This window comes from Vulpes lagopus, chromosome 21 (assembly GCF_018345385.1).
Source record: "Vulpes lagopus strain Blue_001 chromosome 21, ASM1834538v1, whole genome shotgun sequence".
NCBI classification, from domain to species: Eukaryota; Metazoa; Chordata; class Mammalia; order Carnivora; family Canidae; genus Vulpes; species Vulpes lagopus.
Window position 1 is genome coordinate 32,175,263 of NC_054844.1, and position 26,353 is coordinate 32,201,615.

The window sequence follows — 26,353 nt, forward strand, 5'->3', positions numbered from 1 at the left end:
ATATCTGGCAAAGGACACCCACATTATCATCTCACTTGATACCTAGGACCATCCTCTGAGGCAGAACCAGTGATCAGCTTGTTTTCACATAAGGGAAACAATGACCCCACAGGCTACATGGAAAGATCAACACACGGGTTAGACCAGCAGTTCTCAACTGGAGGCAGTTCCTCCCACCTCAGCAACTGTGAAGAAATCTGATAATCTGAGCACATCTGAGGAAATTCTGTTTGTCACACTGAGGACAGATTGCTACTGGCATAAGGTGGGTACACGCCAGAGATGTTACTAATTATCCTACATTGCTCAAGACAGGTCACTACAACAAAGAAGTATCCAGCCTAAGACAGCACCATGGCCAAGGCTGAGAAACCCTGAGTTAGAAGGAATGAAATGAATCTTGTCCCTGCCATGGACTAGCTCCGAAAATTTAATTAACATCTCTACAGTTCCCTCATTTGTATAAAAGAGAATAAACTTAAATCTTAAAAAAAAAAAAATTTATTTGAGAGAGCGAGAGAGCCAAGAGCATGAGCAGGAGGAGGAGTGCAGAGAGAAGGAGAAGCAGGCTCCCCACTGATCAGAAGCCCAATGTGGGGCTCATTCCCAGGACTATGGGATCATGACCTGAACCAAAGGCAGACACTTAACTGACTGAGCCACCCAGCACTCTGAACTTAATTTTTAAATTTACACGCTCTAAGATTTGCTCCTTTTGGCATACAGTCCTATGGATTTTGACAAATGCATAGTCATAACCACCACCACAATCACGATGCAGACACTTCCATCACCATAAAGTCTTCCCTCATACCGCCCATTTGAGTCAACCTCTTTACCATCTTGTTTTGGATTTTTAAACAGTTTTTCAATAGTCCATTTAATTTAACTATTAAGTCATTTGATAATATGACTTTGTATTAACTTTTCACTGGTTGCTCTAGAGATCACAATATATATCCCCAACTTTCAGTCTACTGAGGATATTTTACCACTTTCAGTAAAATACAGGCTGTTCACAACAATGAAGATCACTTTACCTCCCCATTATAGATGACATATATATTACAACTGCATACACTGAAAAACCACCAGAAACTGTCATAAATTTTGCTTTCAACATATGTATATTTAAGAACTTTAAAGGAGAAAAACAAATTATTATATTTACATGCTTATTTCAGTGCAACTATTCTGTTGTTCTTCTTTCATTCCTGATGTTCTAAGCTTCCTTTTGGTACCATTTACCTTCAGTCTGGAAAACAAGTTCCTTTAGTATGTTAGAGTAGAGCTGACAGCAATGAATACTCGCAATTTTTCTGGAGAAAGCCTTTCCTTGACTTCATTGCTAAGAGATATTTTCACTAGTATCAAATTCTGAGTCAATGGTTATTTCTTTTTTTCCTTCTTTCAGCACTATAAAGGTTTTCTCCTACTGACTTCCAGCCTCCATGACTTCTGATGAAAAATTCACAATCATTTGAATCATTGGTTCCCTGTGTATACTATGGGGTTTTTTTTTCCCCTCACTGCTTTCAAGTTTGTTTTTTTTTTAATCTTTGATTTTCAACAGTTTGACTATAATGTATCTAAGCATGATCTGCTTTGAATTGATACTGCTTGAAGTTGATTTTCTTAAATCTCAAAGTTTATGTCTTTACCCAAATTTAAGTTTACAGCCATTATTTCTTCAATTATTTTCTTGTGTAGCCAACTCTTTGTCCTCTCCTTGGATTCTGAGGTCACAAATTTCAGAACCTTTAACATTGTACCGTAAGTTCCTAAGGCTTTAGTTCTTTTTACTTTTTCTACAACTTCTGGATAATTTCTATTGATCTATCTTAAATTCATTCATTCTTTTTATTTCTCTTAAGTCCATCCCAAAATTTTAAATTTCGGATATTGTATTTTCAGTTCTAAAAATGCCCACTGATTCCTTTTTTAGAGTTTCTATTATTCTGCTGAGAACATCTACCTTTTCATTCATGTCAAAAGTTGTTCATCTTTACCTCTTAGATCATGGTTACAAAAGCTACTTCAAATTCTTTGTTTGATAAATCCATCATCTGGGTCATCTCACAGTAAATACTACGGATGTGAGTCTCTAGGTCCTGTTAAAATCCTTTGGCAAAATTTATTATTATTGTTTAAGCAATCAACCTAGTTAGACTTAGGACACAAATTCTGCCCTGCTTTCTGTGGGAGATAACTCAATCACCAATTAAGTTTTCCTGGCCCATGTTATCTGGGTTCTTTATAAGACAGTCTGGAACTTGAATGGTAGTTTACACTATGGTCCAGTTCTTAAAACCTTCCTATGCCAATTATGTTTCATCTGTGCATGTGCAGCTTTAGGGGTGACCTTGAGACTTGTGTCAGTTTCTACACATAACAGGGGACTACCTTTTTCAGCTCTCTTCTAAGGCTTTCCTGACACTCTCTGGCTCCCAGAGCCCCCTTTTCCCAATCTGTTGTCCAGAAGTTCAGGATTTCTCTTAACTTTAATATTCTACACTGTCCTGTAGTTTCACATATTTGGAACTGCCCTTGGGGCAAAGCAGCAAGAGAAACAAGGAAAAAAAAAAGTGATTCTCCCACACTCTCTAGACCCCAGGGTACTTCTTTCCTCATTCCTCTATACAGAACATGGGCTCTAGCTCAGCATCTTGGTGCATCACTGCCATCACCCCTACAGCAGGACAGTTTTGCAACTGGGGCTGGCCTCAAGGTAGGGCCAAGAGGGGGGCGGCGGGAAGAGAAAGTGTCCTTCCATACCTCTAGCTCACAGCAAGTGCTTTTTCTCACTCCTCTGACTAGGAAGAAAAAAAATTCTCCTGGAGTTTCTTTGCTATTGGTGTTCACTGAGCTTAAATCCTCCACAAGTCAAAACCAACAGATTAAGGTAAAAATCAAACCGTAAATCACTGCCATTTCAATTAGTCTTCAAATTTTGACTTCAACTTTCCCTCCTAACCTGCCTGCCACCATTTATTTTCCAAAACACGTAGCTACATTTTGCATTATTTCCAGAATTTTTAGCTGCAATGAATAAAGAAACAGAACGTAGAGGACTTACTACTCCATTTTAACCAGCACTAGATAACACTCATCCCATCTTTAAATGCAACTGTTTTCCCCTAGAATATAGATACAAATATAGACTGAGAGGCAGTAAAAGGCATTCCAATATCAGTAACAATTCACTGGTGCTCAGAACACTGGGTATTGTACCAGATGCTCTTTAACTCACATACTTAAACGTTTCTAATTAAAGATGAAGTGCACATCTGTTAAGGTAACAGCAAAACACTGATCTATTCTAAGACACTGTAAAAATAATCAACAGGAAACTCTAGACTTGGTTCGTGCTTTCTTCTCCATCATTAATACTTAAGGATACTTCAAACCCCTAGCACCACACTCTTAAGTACTGACCAGTGTGTTCTACACAGCAATAACTTACTTTGAAACTGTTGACAGTTGGCTGAGAATTGTGTGGCCTATGAAAACACAAAACCACTTTTCAATGCAACAGTTTTCCATTAAAAAACGCATTCAAAGAGTGTACTCTTCAGCTTCAACAAGAGGTCTTAAATAACAAGAAACACACAAATAGCCAGCAAGGCGAGCTTGCTCACAGGGTCAGCTCAAATAACAAAATTCAACCCGAGTCAGGTCATTTGATCGAAGAGCCATCCAGAACTGAGCACCAATTCTCAATGGAAGGAACCAGTCGTCTATGAAAAGTTAAAACGTGTTAGGGAATGTAAAAAGACACAGTACAGGATAGCCCTGGGCTCCAAACCACATCTTTATAATGAACTTCTATTTAGCAGCTTGTAATTTTATGACATGAGGACTGAGCTCTCTCTCCTCTTTAATCCTGACACTCAGTGTTTACGTTCACGTCACACTGAGGAAGGGGTCTGAGTAGGTGGGAGAGGATCTCAGCACGTTTTCTTTCCTTGCATCGGAAAAATGTCGTTTTTCTTTAATACAGATCCAAGAAAAAGAAAAGGATCTAATAAAATTCTCCTGCTTTACAGAAGGGCAAACAAGTTCAGAGGGGTCAGGTGACTTGTCCAAAATCATGTATTTAAGTAAAACAAAAAAGCAAGACTGTAACACAGGATTTCTACTTTTACCTCCCAAGTTCCTTACACTAGTTCATGCTGCCTCCCAAGCAAAGGCAAAAGCTGGGAACTCCTGAAGAGACAGCACTTACTTGGTGGGTGCTGGTCCAGGCATCAATGACAGAGGCACTGATAGTCAAAATGCAAGTAGCCCAGAAGGGTGATCTTTTTTTAAGTCTCCCTGTTGCCCCCTCATATCACCTTTCTGAAAAACAGCCTAATTTGAATCCATTTATAAAAATAAACAAATGTTGTCATGGATAAAATAAAATGTGCTCTTTTCCTGCAATGCCACTTGTTTTCTTAACTGGCAGTCACCAGCAGCTGGGCAAAACTAGAGCTGAACTGAGAAACAGAACAGGCCCTCCAACAAGAAGTTACATGTCAAGTCTCGTGTTTCATCCCTACAGGAAAGAAAGATTTTATTTTTCCCCACTGGTTAAAAACACCACAGGCTTTTCCTTATTACATCAACAGCAAAAGGTATTCTGGACAATTCAATCTTAAAAGCTAATTGTTAGAAGCTAAGAGGAAGAAACAATGGACACTGTGTTGTATTTTGTCCACAAGCAGAAAGACCTGTAACAAGAACAGGGCATTCTTAAGTGCCAGGACCCAACTGATGGGCAGTGTGACTAGGGTGCTTCCACAGCCAAGGACAGACCCTGGTTCACTCCTGTGATGTAACACTGCAGTATGTTTAAGGAGAAATTTCCACATGGAGGGAGTGACCTGTCAGGCTAGACTGCTCTCATGCTGTTACCAAAGACCAGTCCAGTCCTAGGACCTATGTTTCACTATCTCATCTCAAGAGGTATAATTAGGCCTTGAGATAGAACATCACAACTGACTCTAGAAGTCCAGCACCTTCCACGCTGCCTTACCTCTCTGACAGCTAAGGTGGAGAATATGTATCCAGTCCTTAGACTGGTTTCATCAGGTACCAGGCTGTTTACTCTGGTTACTGGTGGTGCAACCCCCCCCCCTCCCCACACACACACCCTCCTCAACCTTCCACACCCACACTACCTACTACCTTTGGCTGTGCTTCCACAAGAATGGATTCCTTCAAAAATGTAAAAGCAAAGATAGTAAGTGATTTTTTTTAAAACAAACGCTAATCATCACCTTCAAAGGCCTTAAGATCATCAGTGCTGATCTGAAACCACACTTTAGAGTGTAACTTCAGTTTTATTCGAGTTTAACATGTCTATAGTACTTACTAAATCTCTTATCCTTTCTTTCCTTCTCTTCCATTCTTCAGAACTCAAATGGCCATATAACTTGCATAACACTTAAGAATATCAGAAAAGTTTAAATATAAAAAAAAAATTAGATTCATGTGGCCTTAAAATGACCTCTTTCCCTAAAAGAAAATTAACTCCAGGAGAGAAATTTCCACACAGTTGCCCTTGCTTCTGTTCCTTCTTCTAATATTTTCATTGCTTTATTCTATAAGCATTTACTAAATGTCTATTATGTGCCAGACCTGGATAGTGTCTGGGATGGATACAAAAATAGTAAAACATTGACCCTGTCCTTAAGGAACTCTCACCTCATAAGTGAGTATGCTAACATTACTAAACATTTATATATAGTATACCAATTACCCTTACATAATGTTTCTTAACATTAATAAACCTAGTATGAAGAGGGCAGTATTTTCCCCATAATTAAAGCTGAGAAAGCTAGGGCTCAGAGGGGTCAGTAATTTATATCAGTTCATGGAACAATTCACAGTACAATCACTATAAATATCTTTTACACTATTCCACTGAGGTAAAACATGGTAGATACATTAAAATTAAAATGCAATAAAGGTAATAGCTAACATTTACTATCTGCAAGGCACTGTTACAAAAGCTTTGCACAATTTGCCTCTTTCACTTTTCAAGCCAACTCCATGAGACAGGTATTCTTGTCACTATCTTGAAGCAGCATGGTACAATGGTTAAGGGACCAGACTCGGGTTAAACCATGGTTTTGAATCTTACCCAACAATTTTACTAGATGTATATCCTTCATGAGGTTACTCAATCTCTCAGCGTCTAAGATCCCATTTGTGAAATGAAAACATCACTGTATGGTATGAAGATTAAATGAATTAATACATTAGAATGCAATGCCCAGAGGCAGACCCGTATTTCAGAAAGAGGAAAGAGCTCAAGTTGAATGAATCCAAAGACTAAATGATTCCACTTACATGAGGTATCTAAAATAGTCAAATACATAGAAGTAGAGAATAGAATGGTAGTTGTCAAGGGTTGCGGGGTAGGGAGGGCAGGGAATAAGGAGCTGCTACTTCACTGGGCATAAAGTTTCAATTACCCACAGTGAGCAAATTCTAGAGATCCACTGTACAACACTGTATATTTATCACTACTGCCCAAGGCACCTACAGATTTAAGACAGTAGATCTTGTATTAAGGGCTTTTACTATGATAATAAAGTTTAAAAATAAAAATAAATAAGAATATTACCACCTCTTCCTAACCCTCCAAGTTTTTTCTTGCACTGTACTTTACTAAATAATTTTGTATTGAATGAAGAAGAGAAGGAGGGGAAAAGCCCCTCACTTTTTCAATGGCCTGAAATTATGTTTAATCCATTAAGTAAAAAAAAAAAAAGAAAGAAAGAAAGAAAATCTGGGGTATAACATTTATTTTAGGACACAAAGCACAAAAGGGGAATAAAGTCCCACAGTGTAGGCAGTTCGTACTCAAAACACACACGCGTGCACAGACACACACATACCTGCTTCACAGGACTTAAAATATCAAAACTGAAAAAGATGGCATTTAAACACTGCCTTTACTGAACCACTTTATTTTAAAACTGTTCTCTTTCTGAAGTCTTTGACATCACACAATAAAAGGAATTACAAGTTAGAAGTCATGGCACCTAATTCAACTGCTGAGAGAAAAATCACAGATTCTTCAAAATACCTTTCTGAACCCCATAATCAACGACTGCTGCCTTTTAAGGAAAGTCTTAACAGCTATCACAGCTCCAGAAGTCCTATATGGGTGGGCCCTGGGGGTCTTAATTTGTCTGGAGAAGAGCTACAGGTCTTGTCCTGAAGTAGCGTTAATCCAGCCAACTACACCATATTGAAGAAATCCTAACACTGCTTTCATTCACACTTTATGTCTGAGAAATGCCAACCTTTTTATTAAAAAATAAAACCACCAAGTGTGTCAAGATTCGGGAAAGGCATGTGACCAAACTGGCTTTTATTTTCACAAGAATTCCTTTGGTGAAGTTTTTTTGTTGTTGTTGGGTTTTTTTCTTTGTTTGTTTTGGGCTGGGTTTTTTTGTTTTTTTGTTTTTTTAACGACAAAAGTGAAGACGGAATGTTTATCCCAGCGTCGTAAAATGTTTAGTATGGTGCCTGCACCTCCTGGTTTTGAGAGTCTATTAATCTCTGAATATCTGATCTAAATAACTCCATTACAAATACAGCAAGTGTGAAATAATTCCTGGTTTGCAGAAACTGGCAAATTCACCAAAGAAGTGCTTAGGAGCACAAGATTATTTGCAAGTCAATCACCTCAAGAACACTAAATAATTGGTTTTCTTGAGAGGATTCATGCAAGTGGCAGAATGAATCATTTAAAGAGTCAAGAGAGGACTGAGGCGCTCTACAGAGGATGCCAGAGACGTGTGGCTTCCACAGTTGCCACGTTCATATTTTACAAATTATCAGAACATAAAATAATTCCTTGATTTCATACAGAGAGGCTCAAATTACACTCAAGAAAAGTAAATGTAATGATTTAAAGGGAGCCAAAATAAAATAAAATGACTCAGGTGTTTTGAGTCAAACCAACATTTACTAAATACTAATAGCAAGTTTAAAAGAAAGACACTGTCCCCTTGAAGATTTTTCCTTCAATTCCTGGACAGGTGTTCCTGTACCATATGTAGACTGCTTGCTCATAGTGACTGGATATTCACCAGACGAGTATGTTTCTTTGTTGGCTAGGTCTAAGTGAGGGTTAAAAGAAATAATGCAAACATATAAAATGTATAAGAGGAACATATAAGCATATTACCGGTTATTTTTTTCTTGCTTTTCAAGAGCATGCTAGTATCTTGAAAATACTTTAAATACTAACTCTGTTAAGCATAACAGCCACTTAGCTTGTTCTGGGCTCCCCATATTTGATTAGCATGGAGCACTTAAGACTGAGCTCTGGGTTGCACCCCACTGGAGACCTCTGTCTGGGCCTACTCTTCAATCCTGACAGAGCATCCAGCTAAGTCATGTCTTTTTTTTCTCTGCCAGATTTCAGAGATTACTTGTTGTCATTATGCCCCCGGGATTAATATAGCTTGTTTTTGTTTATCACCCAGTACAAAGTATATATTCTATTAAATATGTTAAATGAAAGAAGAGTACATCAAATTCCTTACCTGCAGAATTTCCCTAACCTACCAACTCAGCAATGCGGCCAAAGAAAAAAAGTGAGGTTAGTCTAATTAAGACGTATTCCTAGTGAACCCAAAAGAAAGCTCCTAGTAAACATCAGACTTTTCTCTGAATGCTTCCAAATCTTCCCTTTAATAATATTTTATAATTTTGCTAGAAATTAATGTCATGTCTTTTGATCTATAATTCCTAGAATTCATTCCCTTTTGAACAATTAAGGCACTACTTGCCTTTATGTATGAGCTCTGGATCATCTTCATAACCTCTTGGTAATAAATAGATGTACTGACAGTGGCTTTGAGTTCACATCTACAAATTCCTTTAATCCAAGTTGGATTAAGTCAGCTAGTTACTCACTTAAAGCAAATAAGTTTAACTATGAAAACAGCAGCTATCTATATGCAAAGCTCTAATGCTTATTTATAACTATTTTTCTGAATGCTTAATACATCTAAATATTTGAAAATGGGTGCTATATTTAGAAAAATATAATTTCGAAAATGCCCTAGAACATAATGATCTCTTACACAGTTGAAGATTAAATAAATGACTGTGTAATTACCAAATGAATGTCACAAAATTATGTGTTTCTTTACCAACATTCATGTTTTTCTTAATTAGGTTAAGAAGCTCATTTTTTTAAAAATGAGCTCTTCCCCCAACCTCAACATCTGTTCTTTCACAATATATGATTTACACAATATACATTTGTGTTATTTCACAATATACATTTGTAGCTATTTCATATTACTTTATGAAAAATCAAATGAAGTTATTGCCACACAATCTTTACTAAGACATTCTTAGTAGAGATGTATACATGTAAAAACTTTGTATTATACAAGTAAGACCCCTTAATTTCACTTTATGTATTATACTTTGTGCAGTAGTTAAATACTGACAGGACATATTCATTCCTATGAGTGTCATTAGATTCTTTAAAGTTTACTTATGTTGACATTATTAAAGTATCATTTATTTGTCCCTATTTATTTCAAGGAGGAGGTGGAAATAGAATCTAAAAATAAGTGTACTGTTAGAATCTTGTGTTGGGTTTTGTATACCTTAACAAAAGGCTGAACGGCAATTAAAGTTTAAACTGGCCAACTACTGACAACTAAGAGTAGCTGCATGCCATACATTTGATGAAGTTAACTTCCACTGCTTTCTGTCCAGTCCTGTATTTCAAAGTTCAAATCACACCACGAACACTTCCTATTTTCTCTCCATTTAGCCAGGATCTACGGATGTGGAACTAGGCAACTCATCCATCTGCACTCATACTACCATGCAAATCATAGCTCGACAGAAGGTTTTCCTTACTAATGTACCAGGAAAACCTATTCAATGTAGTCTGCTCACCAATTCAAGATATTGAGGTCTACAATAGAGATAAAATGGGTGGAAAAATTCAGATCACTTAATCAAATGCAGGTACCAGTCATCTATCTGGCACTGGGCCAGGCCACAGGGATTTTTAAAAAGGGTGAGCAAAAGACATGGTCTTCTTCATACCTTTAAGACTTATTGTATGGCAGAGAACACAGCTATATGAAAACACAATCACAACAAAAACATTAATGGCTAACATGCATTGGACATTTACCCAGTACTAGGAACTATACTAAGCTTTTAACAGAAAGTACTTGCCAGGTGACCCACCTAAGAACCCTATGAAGTTCTTTGTGAAGCCAGACTGGCTAGTTCCAGGCCGACTTTATCTGTACTACTGAGCCTTGCATATTTTCCTATAGAAAACCATCTAGTTCAATGGTAAATATGATACATTTTAATAAAAGTGGTAGAGAGAAGGGATCCCTGGGTGGCTCAGCAGTTTAGCGCCTACTTTCGGCCTAGGGTGTGATCCTGGAGTCCCGGATCGAGTCCCACATCAGGCTCCCTGCGTGGAGCCTGCTTCTCCCTCTGCCTATCTCTACCTCTCTCTGTGTGTCTCTCATGAATAAATAAATAAAATCTTTAAAAAAAAAAGTGGTAGAGATAAAGGCATAAGAAAGTATGGGATAACAAGAATGGTTTCACAGGTATTCTGAGTCCTTAAAAAATTCGTAGAATGGTAAACAGGAAAATCTGGCTTAAATCAGGTATTTATAGCATTATTTGATTATTTTGTTTGCTACCACAATTACTAGTGATCATGCCACTTCATTGCTATGAAGAGTCAGTCACAGGGTGGCTTTGCCTGAATCATAACCCCACTTTTCATATCCAGAATTACACTGAAAGAAACTTTAAGCATCACAGCAACCTCAAGATCATGACACCTATTTTTAAAATTCCATATATTTAATACCATCTTTTAAAACTTATCACATAATACACTTGTATATATGTTTTGTCCCTTAACTTTACAACCAGATCCATAATGGAAAATAAAGTGGCTTTTATTTTTTTAAATCCTAAACAACCAGGATTTTACTACTTAATGAAATCCATAAAAAGAATATGAAATGTGGATTGAGTACTAATAAGAGAAAAAGACGAGATTTCAAATTCCAAACACAGCATTCTCCAGGAAACAGATTCACTGAATTTTGAAAACCGGAAGCAGAGACGACCTGAAGTTCAGGAAAAATTGATTAGGCCTCTTCAAAGTAGGGGTGAAGGGATCCCTGGGTGGCGCAGCGGTTTAGCACCTGCCTTCGGCCCAGGGCGCGATCCTGGAGACCCCGGATCAAGTCCCACATCGGGCTCCCTGGATGGAGTCTGCTTCTCCTTCTGCCTGTGTTTCTGCCCCTCTCTCTCTCTCTCTCTCATGAATAAATAAATAAAATATTAAAAAAAAAAGTAGGGGTGAAATAGGACTCTCCATGCCCTTCCCATCTTGTTTTAATTCCAAGTTCAACTACAAAGATGCAACTACTAAATCATAATAATCCTTCCCACAAAACTCATTTTCAGAACAGAGCAAACATTAGAGTAATGGCAGCATTAAAGAAGCACATGTACCACATAGTCAATTTGCACTCCAGATACTCCCGCCGTCATTCATCAACGTAGTTACCCTAAGAACATCCATGGGAGTCTCTGTTTCTCAAACATGAGTCAACTTCCATTTTTTGGACTTGCAAGACTGATGAAGGATTTGCTTTAGTCCAAGGTACTGAGAACAAGGTTAGGCTTAAATGTCCTAACTGAACATATCTATTTTTTCCCAACTACTTTAAAAAGTTTGAAACCACAGACATGAATCAGAAATAACCCTAGAGAATATTTAATTAACCCCTTCTACAGCACAAATTTCCTATGACATGACATCTCCGATGCATACATAATCCGATCTCAGCTCAAAAATTACTCACCGGAGTTATACTGCTTTTATCTACACATGAAACATTTATTGAATGACTGCTGTGTGTGAGGTGCCATACAACGCAATGGTAAAACGGGGTAAGCAAAACCTGCTTTCACAGAGGTTACATTCTAGTGGAGGAATACCAGTAACAAATACCAGAGAAAAACAGAAAGGAGAAAAACAAAGCAAGGAGAAAAAATATAACGTAAAAAATAAGTAATAAAAAATGGGAATAAAAATAGGGTAGGAAGTACCAGTTTCAGGAGACTGCCAGTTTAGGACAACCGTAGAAATGCAAAGATGAGGGAATGATGTGGATATGTGAGGAGTGTTTTCCCAGCAGAGGAATTAGACCGTGCAAAGGTCTGGAAGGATAACGTGTGTTCCTGGAGGCCACGACAGCTTGGAGCAGGAGGGAAGGAAAATAGCAGAGAACAAGATCAAAAAAGGAATGGGGAGAGACAAGAATAAGGCAGTGCTGCAGGCCACTGGCTTTTCCTGAGACAGCTGGTGAGCCACGGAGGGTAGCACTCTGAGTGGCACTGAGGTAGCATGATCTCATTTATTATCTTACAAGAATCACTGGCGTTCAAATGCAGAAAAGAAGGCAGAGGTGTCAAGGAAAAGGAAGGGTAAACAGGAGACTTGCAATGCTCCAAGTAGGAGATGCCATTTTAGATCACAGGGGAAGTGATGAAAAATAGATCCTATCTGTATTTAGAAGGTAGATTCAAAGATTTTCAGGCAGACTGGATGCAGAGCATGGGAGAAAGTCAGGAAGGACCCCAAGACTTTGGACTCAAATACCTAGTATGCCCTCACCTGGTATGTGGAAGATGGAGGGCAAAGCAGGAAGCTGGGTGAGACGCTGGGCTCCAGAGTCTGTAGGTCAAGAAAGAGGTGTGGGCTGAGATTATAGACATTCGTCAGCAAAACACAAGGCATTAAAAAAAAAAAAAAGAAAAAAGAAAAAAGAAAAAAAAAAAACACAGGCATTCTAAGCTAGGAGGCAGGCTGACAGCACCAGAGGAATAAATGTGAACAGAGAAAGAAAGGAGAGCTCCAAGCTCCGAGAGGGGCCTGCCAAAGGCAAGAGCTCTGAAAGATGGAGAATCACTGAAGGAGACGAGAAGGAACAGGGTAAGGCAAGAGGGAGAGGGTGGCGTCCTTGAAACCAAAGAAAGTACCTCAGGAAGGCACCATGTAGCATGTCCAATGCCTGTGACAGGTCAGGTAGGATTAGGCCCAAGAACTGTCTTGGGGATGAGCAACACAGAGCACGGTCATCTTAACAAGGGCAATACTGGTGAAGTGGTGAGGGCAAAACCCTTCCTGAAAAGAGGTCACAAAAGAATGAGAAGAGAGGAACTGAAGAGAAGGAATACGTGCAACTGTGTCACATAAAGAAAAGGAGATAGTTACTGAAAGATGAAGTGAGGTAGAAAGGACTTTTTAAAGATGGCAAAAACAATAGCAATTTGAGCATGCTTATGGGAATGATCTAGTAGAAAGGGAAAATTTATGCAATAGAAGAGGGAAATAGCTGGGATAATGGCTTTGAACAGGAGAGGGGAGATGAGCTCTCAGACATGAGTGCGAGGCTGCACTTGGCAGGAGCATGGACAGTGCATTCATAGGAACAGAAAGAAAGCAGAGCATTTGGCAGGTGCAGGCAGGAACATTTGAGGATGCAGAGATGAGGAAGTCTGAGGACGTGCTCACTGTTTCTATTTTTCTCAGTGATAAAGTAAGCAACATACTTTCCTGGGATACATAAAATAGTAAGATCCAAGAAATGCACATCACACATCACGGAGTCTTGTTAACTCATCCAAGGAGTTATAAAGTTAGGGGGGAAATACATTTAAGCAACTCTCATAGGACTGGATTCCTTATTTTTGACATTTCCTAAAAACTTCATTTTGTAGAATAACAGGTAAAATCTCATTCTGAAAAAAAATTTGTCACCAGAGTCTTTTGTTATATATGTGTCTGTGTATCCTAAAACAAAAATCTGAATTCCAGGTGAAGTTATAATAATGAATATATAAAGACAATATAGAAGAAGTTAAAAACCATTTTGCCCCATGTCAACTACATATACAATGTTATGCCTTATTTCACACTCTAAGTCCAGCCATGATTTTCTTATATAGCTGTTAACCAGATTCCATTCTTTGGGCTGCTTATTTGTGGATGTGGATGTATCCCAGGAATGCATGATTTCATCTTAACGGCAATGTAATGTTCTCCCACATAATCATTTCCTAATCACTTAGAGGTTACGCCCCCTCCCCGTCTTTTGTTGTTTTTTAGAAAGCTCAGGCAAGCAAGGGCAGGGGGATGAGGACAGAAGGAGAGAGTCCTCAAGGAAAACTCCCTGAGCCCGGAGCCACCACACAAGGCTTGATCCCAGGACCCTGAGATCATGACCTGAGCTGAAATCAAGAGCTGACTGCTCAACCGACTGAGCCATCCAGGCACCCCTCCCCCAGTTTTTTAAAATTACATACTGTACATCTATAAATATCTTCACACAAAATGAGGTTTTTATTTCCTTATACTATAACCTCTCAAGTGAAATTTCCAGATCGAAGAACATCAGCAGTTTACAAATGAATTCCAAAAGCATAGACCTGACATTATTAACTTCTCTACTGCAGTGTTTAATTTGCTACTAATATCTATCATACTTCAAAATAGGCTTATTGAATTAGTGAACAAAAATGAATGAAACATGTTAAACATGCCAGGATATTATGTAGAACATTCTCTACAAAAGAAATTATTCCAGGGCGACTTGGATGGCTTAGTTTGGTTAAGTGTCTGCCTTTGGCTCAGGTCATGATCTCAGGGTCCTGGGATCGAGCCCCACGTCAGGATCTCTGCTCTGTGGGGAGTCTGCTTCTCCCTCTCACTCTGCCTCTGCCCCTTTTCTTGGCTTGTGCTCTCTCTTGCATGTGCACGCTCTCTCTACGTGAATAAAATCATTAAAAAATTAAACTTAAAAAAATTATTCCAATTTATTTTACAATCAGAAAAGCTCTTCCTAAGGTACAACTAGCCGAGTTGTTCCCAATTTGCAAATTTAGTAAGTATGATGTAACCCTAATTTTCACTTCTAATTATTAACAAGGTTAATAACACTTTTCTAAGAGTTTACTTACTAATCACATTTACTTTGCTGTAAATAGTCTATTTAATATGCTATGAGCATATTTTTCATTAGATAAATGTACCACGATATTTTTCCAATCTGTCACCTTGCTTTTAAAATCTCTGAAGGTTTCAAAAATTATAATAAATATAATGAACCATGTCATCAAAAAAGATAAAAGAAAATCACTCCATTCCTATTTTTTAAACTTTAGATTCTTAAACCAATATATTAATGAGAAAAATCTAAATTTCATTTACATTTTATTCATATTATTTCCTTTTCTCATTTAATAATTCTCTTACCTGTGGTCTTATCCGACTTGTTGAATACTAAACCCCTACAAATAGCTGGATCTATTGCTGAAATTGTTATTCCGTTCTACTCATCTCTCTTCTGACTTTAACAATATACGATTATGCCATTTAGTAATATGTTGTATATCTGGAGTAATTTCTATCTAGTCTTTCATTACTATTCTGCCAACCTCATCACCATTCCTTTGACAATCATTTTTAGAATTCCACAAAGTACCTTACGAGGATTTTAATTACACACATGTAATTAAGTTACATGAAGTACATTAAATCCATCTACTAATGTAGGAAATATCATTGTGACTATTTTAGCTTTCATAATCAAGAACTGGATTTCTCATATAATGGAGAGCTAGGGCACACATTGGTCCTTGATCAGAAACCTGGATTTGAATCTCAGTACTGTTACTAACAGTGATTTACCTAACCTCTCTGCATTTCCTTTAATTCACTTGCACTACAGAAAAATATGAATCTTCTTGTTTAATGAGTGACTACACATAAAACACACCCACACACAGGCATAAAGGATGAGCTTTGGCTTCAGGATCTACCATATTTTGCATTTTTACAATACTTCTAATAAGGTGCCTGTAAGTAAGCATTACACCCCAGGAAATTAAGATCAGGGATCTTCAGAGACAAAATTCAAGGAAAAATGGCATATTGTTAGAACTCTAGGTTTTTTGGATGAATTTTAAAATCAGAAATCATTTAAAACAGATAAGTACAAAATGAAAGATTCCGTAAGAATTCCCAACAAGAATAAAGGGGAAAGGAGAAAAAAATGAGTGGAAAATATCAGAAAGGGAGACAGAACATGAGAGACTCCTAACTCTGGGAAACGAACAAGGGGTCATAGAAAGGGAGGTAGGCGGGGGATGGGGGTGACTGGGTGACAGGCACTGAGGGGGACACTTGATGGGATGAGCACTGGGTGTATATGTTGGTAAATTGAACACCAATAAAAAATTTTAAAAAATTTAAAAAAAGAAAAGAATTCCCAACAAGCTTGTGTTCAATTGGCATGACAAAGGACAGGAATAGTTTTGGGTTTTGTGTTTTCTGCATGTTTTCCAGCCCCATTAACTTAACTGCTGGGCAGGTGAGGAGGCCTGTGGTTCCTGCACAACTTCTGAGATATACAGGTTATTTACCTACAAAATCACAGATGGCCATGTGACTCCAATTTTGCTTGTCCAAAAATAATGGAAAGAGGAGTATCAGAAGTCATTTTCTCTATGGTTTTATAGAAATATTAGAACCAGGTAGGCTTGGCAGTAAGTACTTCAGATTTTATCCTAATATTAATTTATAATGATATCTGCATTTCAAGAATCTATGAAGTCCACTGTTAGATGTGCTCGCAACTTATTTTCAGTCATTATACTTTTCTCTTAAAACTCCAAGCAGCTGCTAACCAAACATTAAATGGTCATCGTTTAGTCCTTGAATACAATGCATGGAATTTTAGTTCCCAATTTTCTATGTTGTAGGGAATGAGTGCCTGACATGGAGTCATAAAGCCCAAAAATATGATAATGGTATTTTATATAAAAGCTTCTATTACTAAAATTCTTTTTATTCCAAAGCTATTACTTTCACATTTTGATTAAAACTATTCATTCTTTGCCTCTTAAAAGGCAGATATATCTTTCCCATTGGGAGCTGAACTATAGTGTCTATAAACAAGCATATGAAATACTGTATTATAAGACATATCTAATATCACAGCTCCAACTAATCCCTTACCACGAGCCAAGATTATACTCTAACAAATAAGTTCACATTTTTGCTATTTTCTTATTCAATTCCTACACCTAGCCAAGAAAAACTGCTTGCTCTCCTCCCTTCCTCCCCCCCACTAGAAAAGTATCCTTCTCCCCGAGGACCTATGTTCATAATCTTCTCAAAGATCCCAGTTCAAGAGTTCATCTGTCTTGCTAAAAGTAAATCTTATACAAACTAAACACCTGAAAGACAGTACTGTCCCTATTTCAAGTTACTCATTCTGTCCTTCAAATTTGTTCAATTTATATTATGGAATTTTTACTCATCAGTTAAAATTGTTAGATCTTAATGTTTATCATAACTATCATTTCCCCTGATTGTAAAATATTGGTAGGGTGAGGATGGGAATGGCTACACCTGGTAACAAGAGCTACCGTTTTTATTAATACCCAGGTACTTGTACATGCACGAGTTCATTTACTTTTTTACAACAACCTTATTTCCTAAGCACTATCATAACATTCACTTTAGAGACATGGAAACTAAAAAAAAAAAAAAAGAAAGAAAGAAATAAAAGAGAGAGAGAGAGACATGGAAACTGAGGCATATGGTGGTAATCTACCAAGGTTACACAGCTTATGTGTGAGTATTTAACAAACAGTGATGCTTTACTTTGCCAGGTACCATGAAAGCAATTTACAAGATAAACTCATTTAATCCTCAGAACTACCCTTTAGATGGGTATTATCCCCATTCTTCAAATGAGGAAACTGAAGCACTAGACTTAACACGATCACCGAGGTCAGGTCGTAAGTGGCCAGCCTGGGTGTGAGTCAGAGGCTTCAAGCTTCCTCATGCTACTACACTTTCTGAATTAACAGTGCAACAATTAAATACATACCTGAAGTTTCTAAGTGTTCAACTATAGCAATGTCCTGTTGAGAACTGAATTTATGCATTCTTTAGTCTTATACATTCAGTCTACATATTTTTTTAAAAGACCTATTTAAGAGAGAGTAGCAGAGACCAACTAAGAAAGCTTTCACAATAAAGCTGGACCTAGAAGGATGAGGAAATATCCTACAGATACTTCTATCATAGGATTAACAACACATTACTGTGTTCTCATGTTTGTCTTTCCCAGTAGACTTAGGTCTTTTGAAAACAGGGACTATTTTTATCTTAGTCTCCCTAGCTCTCAACAAAGTCATCACTCAGAATATGGCTGTGGGACAGGGGTACAGAGAATGTCATGGAAAAGCCCATTCCAGAAAGAGATCATAAGCGTAAAGGAGAAAGCAGAAAAGGCATTTTTTAAGTTTTAGTTGCTGTACCACAGGCAGTATCTCCATGCTGTAGAACTCCCAGAGCCGCATTCCACACAAGCAACCTTTACAAGCCCTGAGCAAGGGAAAGAAAGGCCCTAACCAACTTTGCTTTTCTCATTGCCACTCCTTGATATGCCACGGCTGTACTTTGATGAACCTATTTTAAAAGTTTGTATTTTAGGGCAGCCCCAGTGGCACAGCGGTTTAGCACTGCCTGCAGCCCGGAGTGTGATCCTGGAGACCCGGGATCGAGTCCCACGTCGGGCTCTGTGCGTGGAGCCTGCTTCTCCCTCTGCCTGTGTCTATGCATCTGTGTGTGTGTGTGTGCGCGCACATGTCTTTCATGAATAAATAAATAAAATCTTTAAAAAAAAAAGTTTATATTAGGGGCACCTGGGTGGCTCAGTGGTTGAATGTCTGCCTTTGGCTCAGGTCGTGATCCGGGGTCCTGGGATCAAGTCCCGCATCAGGCTCCCTGCAGAGAGCCTGCTTCTCCTTCTGCCTATGTGTGTGCCTCTCTGTGTCTCTCATGAATAAATAAAATCTTTTTTTTTTAAGTTTATATTTTAAAAACAACATCCACATAATATCATGGAAAACAATTATGCTAATTTTGAGAAAAGTGACAGTGTCACAGAGTGGTTGAGCATGGACAGACTCTTAAAGCCAGACCTCTTGGGAGCCAACTCAGGCTGCATCACTCAGCTTTATGACCATGAAAAAATTACTTCCTCTCTTTCCGCCTAAATGTCTTCATCAAAAGGAAAAATATCATATGATCCAATAGATTATGAAGATTACATGAATATATGCAAAACATTGAGCAGAGTGCCTGGCCTGGAATGAGCACAGAACAAGTGTTAGGTATTGTTTCCAGGGCACCGGCAGCTAAATTGATTGCTGATTCACATTGTGCCATGAGGAGTGACTGCTGAGACTTCCCCTGTGAAGGACAGAGAGACGATGACATCAGGTAAAGAAGAACGCTGGTGCCACCATACAACAGTGCCCCCCACCCCCCTGCCCTGTGATACTGTAGTAGTGCTATGATTGAAATTCCCTGCCATGTGGCTTCTGACACATGCTCCAGACCACACCACTCCAAACAGTGGTGCCAATATTTAATAAAAGACCTAAGTATAAAGCATGCAGTACTCCCAACTAAAAGTTCTTTTTTTTTAAGATTATTTATTTATTTATTCATGAGAGACTGAGAGAGAGAGAGAGAGAGAGAGGGGGGGGGGGGCACAGGCAGAGGGAGAAGCAGGCTCCATGCAGGGAGCCCAATGTGAAACTTGATCCCAGGACTCCAGGATCACGACCTAAGGTCAAAGGTAAACACTCAACCACTGAGGCACTCAGGTGCCCCCAACTAAAGTTTAGAAGTATCTATAAAACTTTGGCAATTTTTTCTCTCTACATCAGGGGAAATTAAATTTTAAATGTGGAAAAAACATTTTGGGATTTCTGGTGAGTACAGATTTTCCTCCTGACAATGAAAGTTTATTTTTCCCCCCACACAAGTATTGCTACTACTTACTCTGAAGGTCAAAAGAAAGTTAAGAGAAATCAAAAGTTGTAGACAGGAAGGATGCATGAAGGAAAGGAAAATAGTCTCCTGGGCTTTTCAGTAAGAAGGCAAAGACTGCTATTGGAGATCTACCCCAGGTTCTATATCATTAGATGTGTTAAAGCCAAAGACATCAGTGTGAAGGCAGCCAACTTAGACTGTATTCTGACTTTGAGCTTCAAATATACAAAGAAATATGAATGGATGAAAAAGAAATGTTTTATACTGATGTCACATGAACAACTTCACAGAACTCATGTTAACAGATTTCTGTAGTCTTACCGACAACTCACTCGAGGAGGGTGTTGCAACATTAACCAAGCAAACGTAATCAGCTCATAATCCTCAGTGTACCCCTGCAATGTCAATGCCACCAGACAGAAAAGTAGAGGGGGCTTTGTACATACATACAATGTGTGTAAAACAAGGAAACAGAGGAAGTAAAACAAAGTTTTACTTTACCTGTCAGGTTCATACAGGTAGAAAGCAGAAATCCAACAAAGAAATTCTGCTTTAAAGGATGAAACTGGAAAAAAAAAAAAAAAGATGAAACTGAAAGGGGAACAGGAGGAGTAAGCAGGGAGTAAGTAGGAAAAAAACTTGGTGGCAAAAAATAAAATTACATCAGCTATTACTTTAAAAATCTGGTTGATTCTGACTAACCCTGCATTCCTTGCTTTTGATCAAACAAGATTTTGTATTTGCTTTGCAACACAGAATAAGAATTCAAAGTGCTATTTAGAGAAAAAAGAAAAAGAGTATTTTTAACAATGTTCCTCTACGGGTTATAACAGACTGATCACAGGCTGCAATATGCAGCCACAAACTGTGTTCCAGTAGAGGGAGTACTGGGACAGGAGAAAGTGATATAAATCTAAGATTAATTCAACAAACCCAGTGCTGTATAAATTAATACGTCAGTTCTCAGTAAAGGTTTTGAATATTGGTGAATATCTGTTTAGACACTTCTTGATACTTGCTACACAGGCACTAAATCATTGCTTATTATGAGCAGTAGAGTAAATGCCAACACCGTGGAGAAAGGACTAATCAGTCGGTCCCAGGACTCAATGCAAGAAAAGAGCAAAACCAACCAGAGGAACCAAAGGAAACTGGTGAAAAAAAAAAACCTCAAGTCATGCCCTATTCAAACAAGCACCCAGTAAGATGACTTTGTTGTAAAAAGAAAACCAAATCCTTAAACTAAATCAAACACCAATACCCAATTTCTGATGCTTCTTTTATGACATGACTCATTTAATACAGATCAACTACACTCTACAGCTTATCTTTTTCAAAGGTTTCTGTTGAAGGCCCCACGGAATCTTCCTTTTCCAGTAGTTCATCACCGCTTGCTAGGCTTTACCCACCCTGCAGTAACCATCTCAGCAGAGGCTTTCTAATACTACAAAATTGAAAGAGGCAAGAAGGTTTGGGGAAGAAAATAAGAGTTTAAAAGCAAAAAGGGGGAGGGGGAAGACCAAATACAAGGGATGTTTAATCTGACCACATTGTTTATCGCTAAAAACCTCCCATGACTGTCCCTGTATAGGCACTGCCAAATAATCCCTATTCAGGCTAACCCTCCCCACAAAATAACATTCTAGTTTCATGAGCACCCCCATTGCCACCCTTCACTCACTTTATGCCTCAAATACTGCTTTGATTTTTCTAGATCTTTACACCCACTGTTAATGCTACCTTAAATGCCCAGCAAAAGACTCTGATTCTGTTTTTTTTTTTTTTTAATCTTGACTTTGTACCAGTGACCCTGTCATTTAACTGCTATGAACTGTTCCTACATCCAGCGAAAGAGGACCTGTTCCCCATCTATTTCAGTCAGGATTAAAATAACGCGTGTAATGAAATAACACATGTAAAGTAATGCAGGATGCCTAGTAGGAACTAAAGCACTGAATATTAGCTCTTTTCCCAGCTCCCTCTACACCTGAACTCCTACTCACCCTTCAAACCCCAGTTTCAGTATTTTTCTGTAAAACCTCCTAGGTGTTCTATCTACTTCCCCCTAAAAGAATCAACTGCCTACTCTTCTGTTTCCAGTACCTCTTAGAGAAATTTCTATTGTATTTTGTTGATGGTCTTTCCATTCTATTAAGAGAATGAACACCTCCAGGGTGGGATTTTTATCTAATTACTGCCTATGCCAAATCTGACAGAAATCAATAATGGAAGCTTAATTAGCATTTGTTGAATAGACAAATGAATGATTGCATTAAAGTATTAGAAACTAAAACCCTTGGATGGCCTTTCAAATATTCTGTTGATAACTTTTTTTAAATAATGAACGGTCCTCTCTTAAAGTGGTATCCTAACAGAAGTGGAATTTGTTTTTTAATGTTTCTGCTCACTATTCCAATTAGTAAGTGCCTCCCATAGGCTAGGAATACACATCAGTGAACAAAATGAACAAAAGCCCTGTTCCCATGGGCTTTATATTTACCACAGGTAAATCTGTGGAAGAAATTCTCACTGCAAACTTACCTAAAAAAAAAAAAAAACAGCAAAAGCCACATCTTGTTATTCATCATTTGTTAAGTATCAAAAGGGCCAAACAAACAAAAAAAAAACCTTCCCACCACGCATAAAATGTAACTATTCAAAAAAAGTAGCATGAAATTCACTCAGATTTTACCTACTAAGCAAGGGAAAATGATTTAATGTCCTCCCATCCTCCTCCTCCTCCTCAAAAAAAAAAAAAAAAAAGATTCATGTTAGGGACTCATTTCCTTGTAGCTAAAAATAATTCCGTGACTTCTCCTTTGGGAGGTAATTCTTGCGCGTTTTAAGGATTTTACATGTACAACTGCATGCTGTGCATAATCCTAATTCAAAATGTGGTCTATTTCAAAACCTGTTTATGACTTTAGGGCGGCTTTTATGATACTTTGTATCAGGCCTTCTATTCTAAGAGTGTATTTCAGAGGAGATGGCTCACACCCTAAGACTAAATCAGGACCAGGTCTTAACTGGGATGCGCTGGCAGGCAAGCAGGAGGAGGCTGTGAGAAACGCAGGTAGTTCCTGCACATCAACCTTTCCGATCTTGCCTCCTGCTTCATCCTCTGTGTTGCGTCCACCTTCTTCCCCAAGCATGCCCTGTGCTGTCTTTACTCACCCCCTGGCTTAGAAGGTCCTTTTTCCCTGTTAGAACACTACTCACTCATCAACATACCATTGCTATGAAGAAGAGCTTCCAGCTTCCCTCTGTTAGGGTAACCGTACTGATCCTGAATGCATCAGCCCTTGTCTCCACGAGATACCTTCTAGAGCCTAGCAAGTTCTACCTGGCTTTACTCCCACCTGCTACTGTCACTAGAGTTCAATGCTCCTCACCATGCTGCGGCTTACATCTGGATGGAGACCTGACACACAACAGGACCTCAATTTTCCCAGCAGATTAAAAAAAAAAAAAGGAGTAAACAGAGTATCCCAAATACCCAATACCTGCCACAGCTCAAGTCCAGAAAGCTTTCAAAGATCTCCGCAAAACATTACTCAATTTCAAAAATCACAAGAGTCAGTCTTACTGAACAAACCTTGCCACCTAAAATTATGTTATTTTTAGGTCAGAAGAAACAATAAATGTGGTTCAGGCGTCCCAAGCAGAGAATGCTGAAAATAATGAGAAAAGAATCCTGCCCCTTTGATTTTAACCACAGGTTATTTATCGACGGGATCTGAAGGCACAGGTAGTTCCTCTACACAGAGGTTTCATCTCAGCTGTACTTTTTGGCCATTTTTGGACTTTAATGTGCCAACTTAATATTTTACTGAGAGCCTTGCCTGCTTCACTAATTGAAACAGTGAAATAAATAAAACGAAGGTCAGTGACGACAGATTTGGGATATGAAGTGCAGTGAGCTGAAGTTTAGGCTCATGGTTCCTAAATGTGGAGCTGTGTAATTGGGGCTCACTTCCCCTTAGACACACACTACAAGGAAAGGAGTGAAAACCACGTCAAGTTGGTGAATGGACAAATTATTAGGAGTCCCAGGTTTAAAGAGTTTTCATCAAGCCCCAGCCATAGAGGAAAAAAAATACTTCAACAGCACTCTAAAGGGGACAAACTGAATTATAAAATGAAACATTTAAGAAGCATCAGCAGCCTTCTTAAAAAAATTACTAGTGAGATTATGTCTCAACCCCCTACTTTTCCCTCAAAAGTGCTTTCTAATAATACCAAGGACATTTCCAAATGGGTCCTGTCTGCCAAGAACTTGCCAATTGTACCTCCCCTGCTCAGCAACCAGGGTGAAAAAAAAAATCAATGCCAGGGGAACCTTAATCCTTTCATTTTTGGAGTAATTGCAAACATCCATCTTGCTGGGCATTTATCCACAGGGGGAGTGGCTCCTAAATGAATTTAATAAGTGAACATGACCTTTCGTAGATAATTTGGTTCCCAACGGGAAAGCAAGAGAGGCAAAACGAAAGAGAACGGGTGGATATGGATTTAAAGGAAAAAGTTAGAAAAAGAGAGAAGGAGTTCATCTGGTTAAAACATGAAAGCAAGCAGCAGTACAACAGTAAGAGCAAAAAAAAAAGGGAGAAAAATAAGAATACATGACTAGAGAAGGAAAAAAAGTGTACAGGTGGCAAAGAACAGAGTCCAGAATCACCTGATTAACTTTAAAAATCATGCTACTGGGAATTTTTTGTTTTATTAACAGTATTTATTCATTCATGAGAGAGGGAGAGAGGCAGAGGCACAGGCAGAGGGAGAAGCAGGCTCCATGCAGGGAGCCCGACGTGAGTGACCGTGGGATCACGCCCCGAGCCGAAGGCAGACAGATGCTCAACCGCTGAGCCACCCAGGCGCCCCTCTTACTGGGAACTGAAGTCTGATGAGGTTCGGAGTTTGGCATCCCCAAAGGCAAGGCGCTATAGCAGCAGAAAAGGAAAGGGGGAGAACGCAGGAAAGGGCTCTTCCCCCTCCTAAAACTCTAGAGGGGCATCAGGCAGGGCTGGATCAAGGCTCCTAGGAGCGCTAAGGAGACGCCTCCGTCGCGCGGACTCACTTGTGCTTGTGGTGGGTCGGGCGAGCCCGCCGCGAATAGGACCCCGCAGCCCGTCGGCGGGGTGACACACGCGGGCGTGCACACACACACACACGCGCACACACGTGCCACACACACACACGCGCACACACACACGTGCACACACACACGTGCACACACACACACACGCGCACACACACACACACACGTGCACACGCGCGCCTGCGGAGCCGGCCAGCAGCGGGGCGTCCTCGGGCTGCACTCACCGATGCCGAGCCCCACGACCAGCCGGCCGGCGAGCAGCGTCTCCCGGTTCCCCGCCGCCGCCAGCACCGCCGAGCCCGCGGCCGACAGCGCGCTGGCCAGCAGGATGGCGGCGCGGCGGCCGCACGCGCCGTTGAGGGCCCCGCCGGCCAGCGCCGAGGCGGCGGCCGCCCCCACCGTGCCGGACACCAGCAGCTCCTGCCACAGCGCGTCCAGGCTGAGCTGCCGCTTGAGCAGCAGCATGGCCCCCGACACCACGCCGGTGTCGTAGCCGAACAGGAAGCCGCCGAGCGCCGAGAACGCGGCCGCCACGTACACGAAGGCGGGGGTCTCGTCCTGCTGGAACTGCCGCCGCGCCGCGCGCTCCAGGTCCCCGCCGCCGCCGCCGCCGCCGCCGCCGCCGCCGCCGCCGCCCGCGCCCGCGCCCTGCAGGCTGGCGCTCGACTCGGCGGCCGCCAGGAGGCTGCGCTCCCCGGCCGCGCTCGCCGCGTCCGGCTCCTGCTGCTTCCGGCGCCGCTCGCCCATGAGGCTGCTCAGGCTCCGCAGCGTGTACTCCACATTCTCGCTCGCCTTGCGGGACATAGGGCAGGGGCCGGGACGCCCCGGCGCGGGCGGGCGGGCGGGCGTCTCTCCGAGGGCTGCGGCCGCCGCCTTCCTCCTCCCGGCTCCCCTCCGGCTGCCGCCGCTCCGGGGAGAAAGTTGCGGGCGGCCGAGCTCCGGCGCGCGGCGGAGTTGCAGGCTGGCGGGGCTCCCCGGCACTCGCGCCCCGCGCCTGCCGAGCTGGCGCTGCGGAGCGGGCGGGAGGCGGGGCGGGGGCGGGGCCTCGGTCACGTGCTCCCGGCCGGGGCGGGGCCACGGAGAGGCTCCGCCCCAGCCCCAGCCCCAGCCCCAGCCCCAGCCCCAGCCCCAGCCCCAGCCCCAGCCCCAGCCCCAGCCCCAGCCCCAGCCCCAGCCCCAGCCCCCGACACCCCTCGACCCCGCCCTCTCCCGCCCTCGCGCGACCTCTGACCGCGGCTCCTTGACTCTGGGAGCTGGCATCTGCAAGGGATTAACCCGGGCTGCGCTGCAGCTGGGGAGCAGGCCGGCGTGGG

The 26,353-nt window shown here is 40.6% G+C and overlaps 1 protein-coding gene across 2 annotated transcripts in view; it reads right to left on the reverse strand.

Moving 5' to 3' along the window:
- SLC2A13 (solute carrier family 2 member 13) overlaps positions 1-25,988 on the reverse strand; it is a 395,490-nt gene extending 369,502 nt beyond the window's left edge. For both annotated transcript variants that reach the window (XM_041735867.1, XM_041735866.1), the window contains exon 1: positions 25,265-25,988. In XM_041735867.1, the coding sequence (XP_041591801.1) occupies positions 25,265-25,844 (580 nt within the window). In that variant the 5' untranslated portion in view covers positions 25,845-25,988. The remainder of the gene's footprint in view (positions 1-25,264) is intronic.
- Between the last annotated feature and the right edge of the window lie 365 nt (positions 25,989-26,353).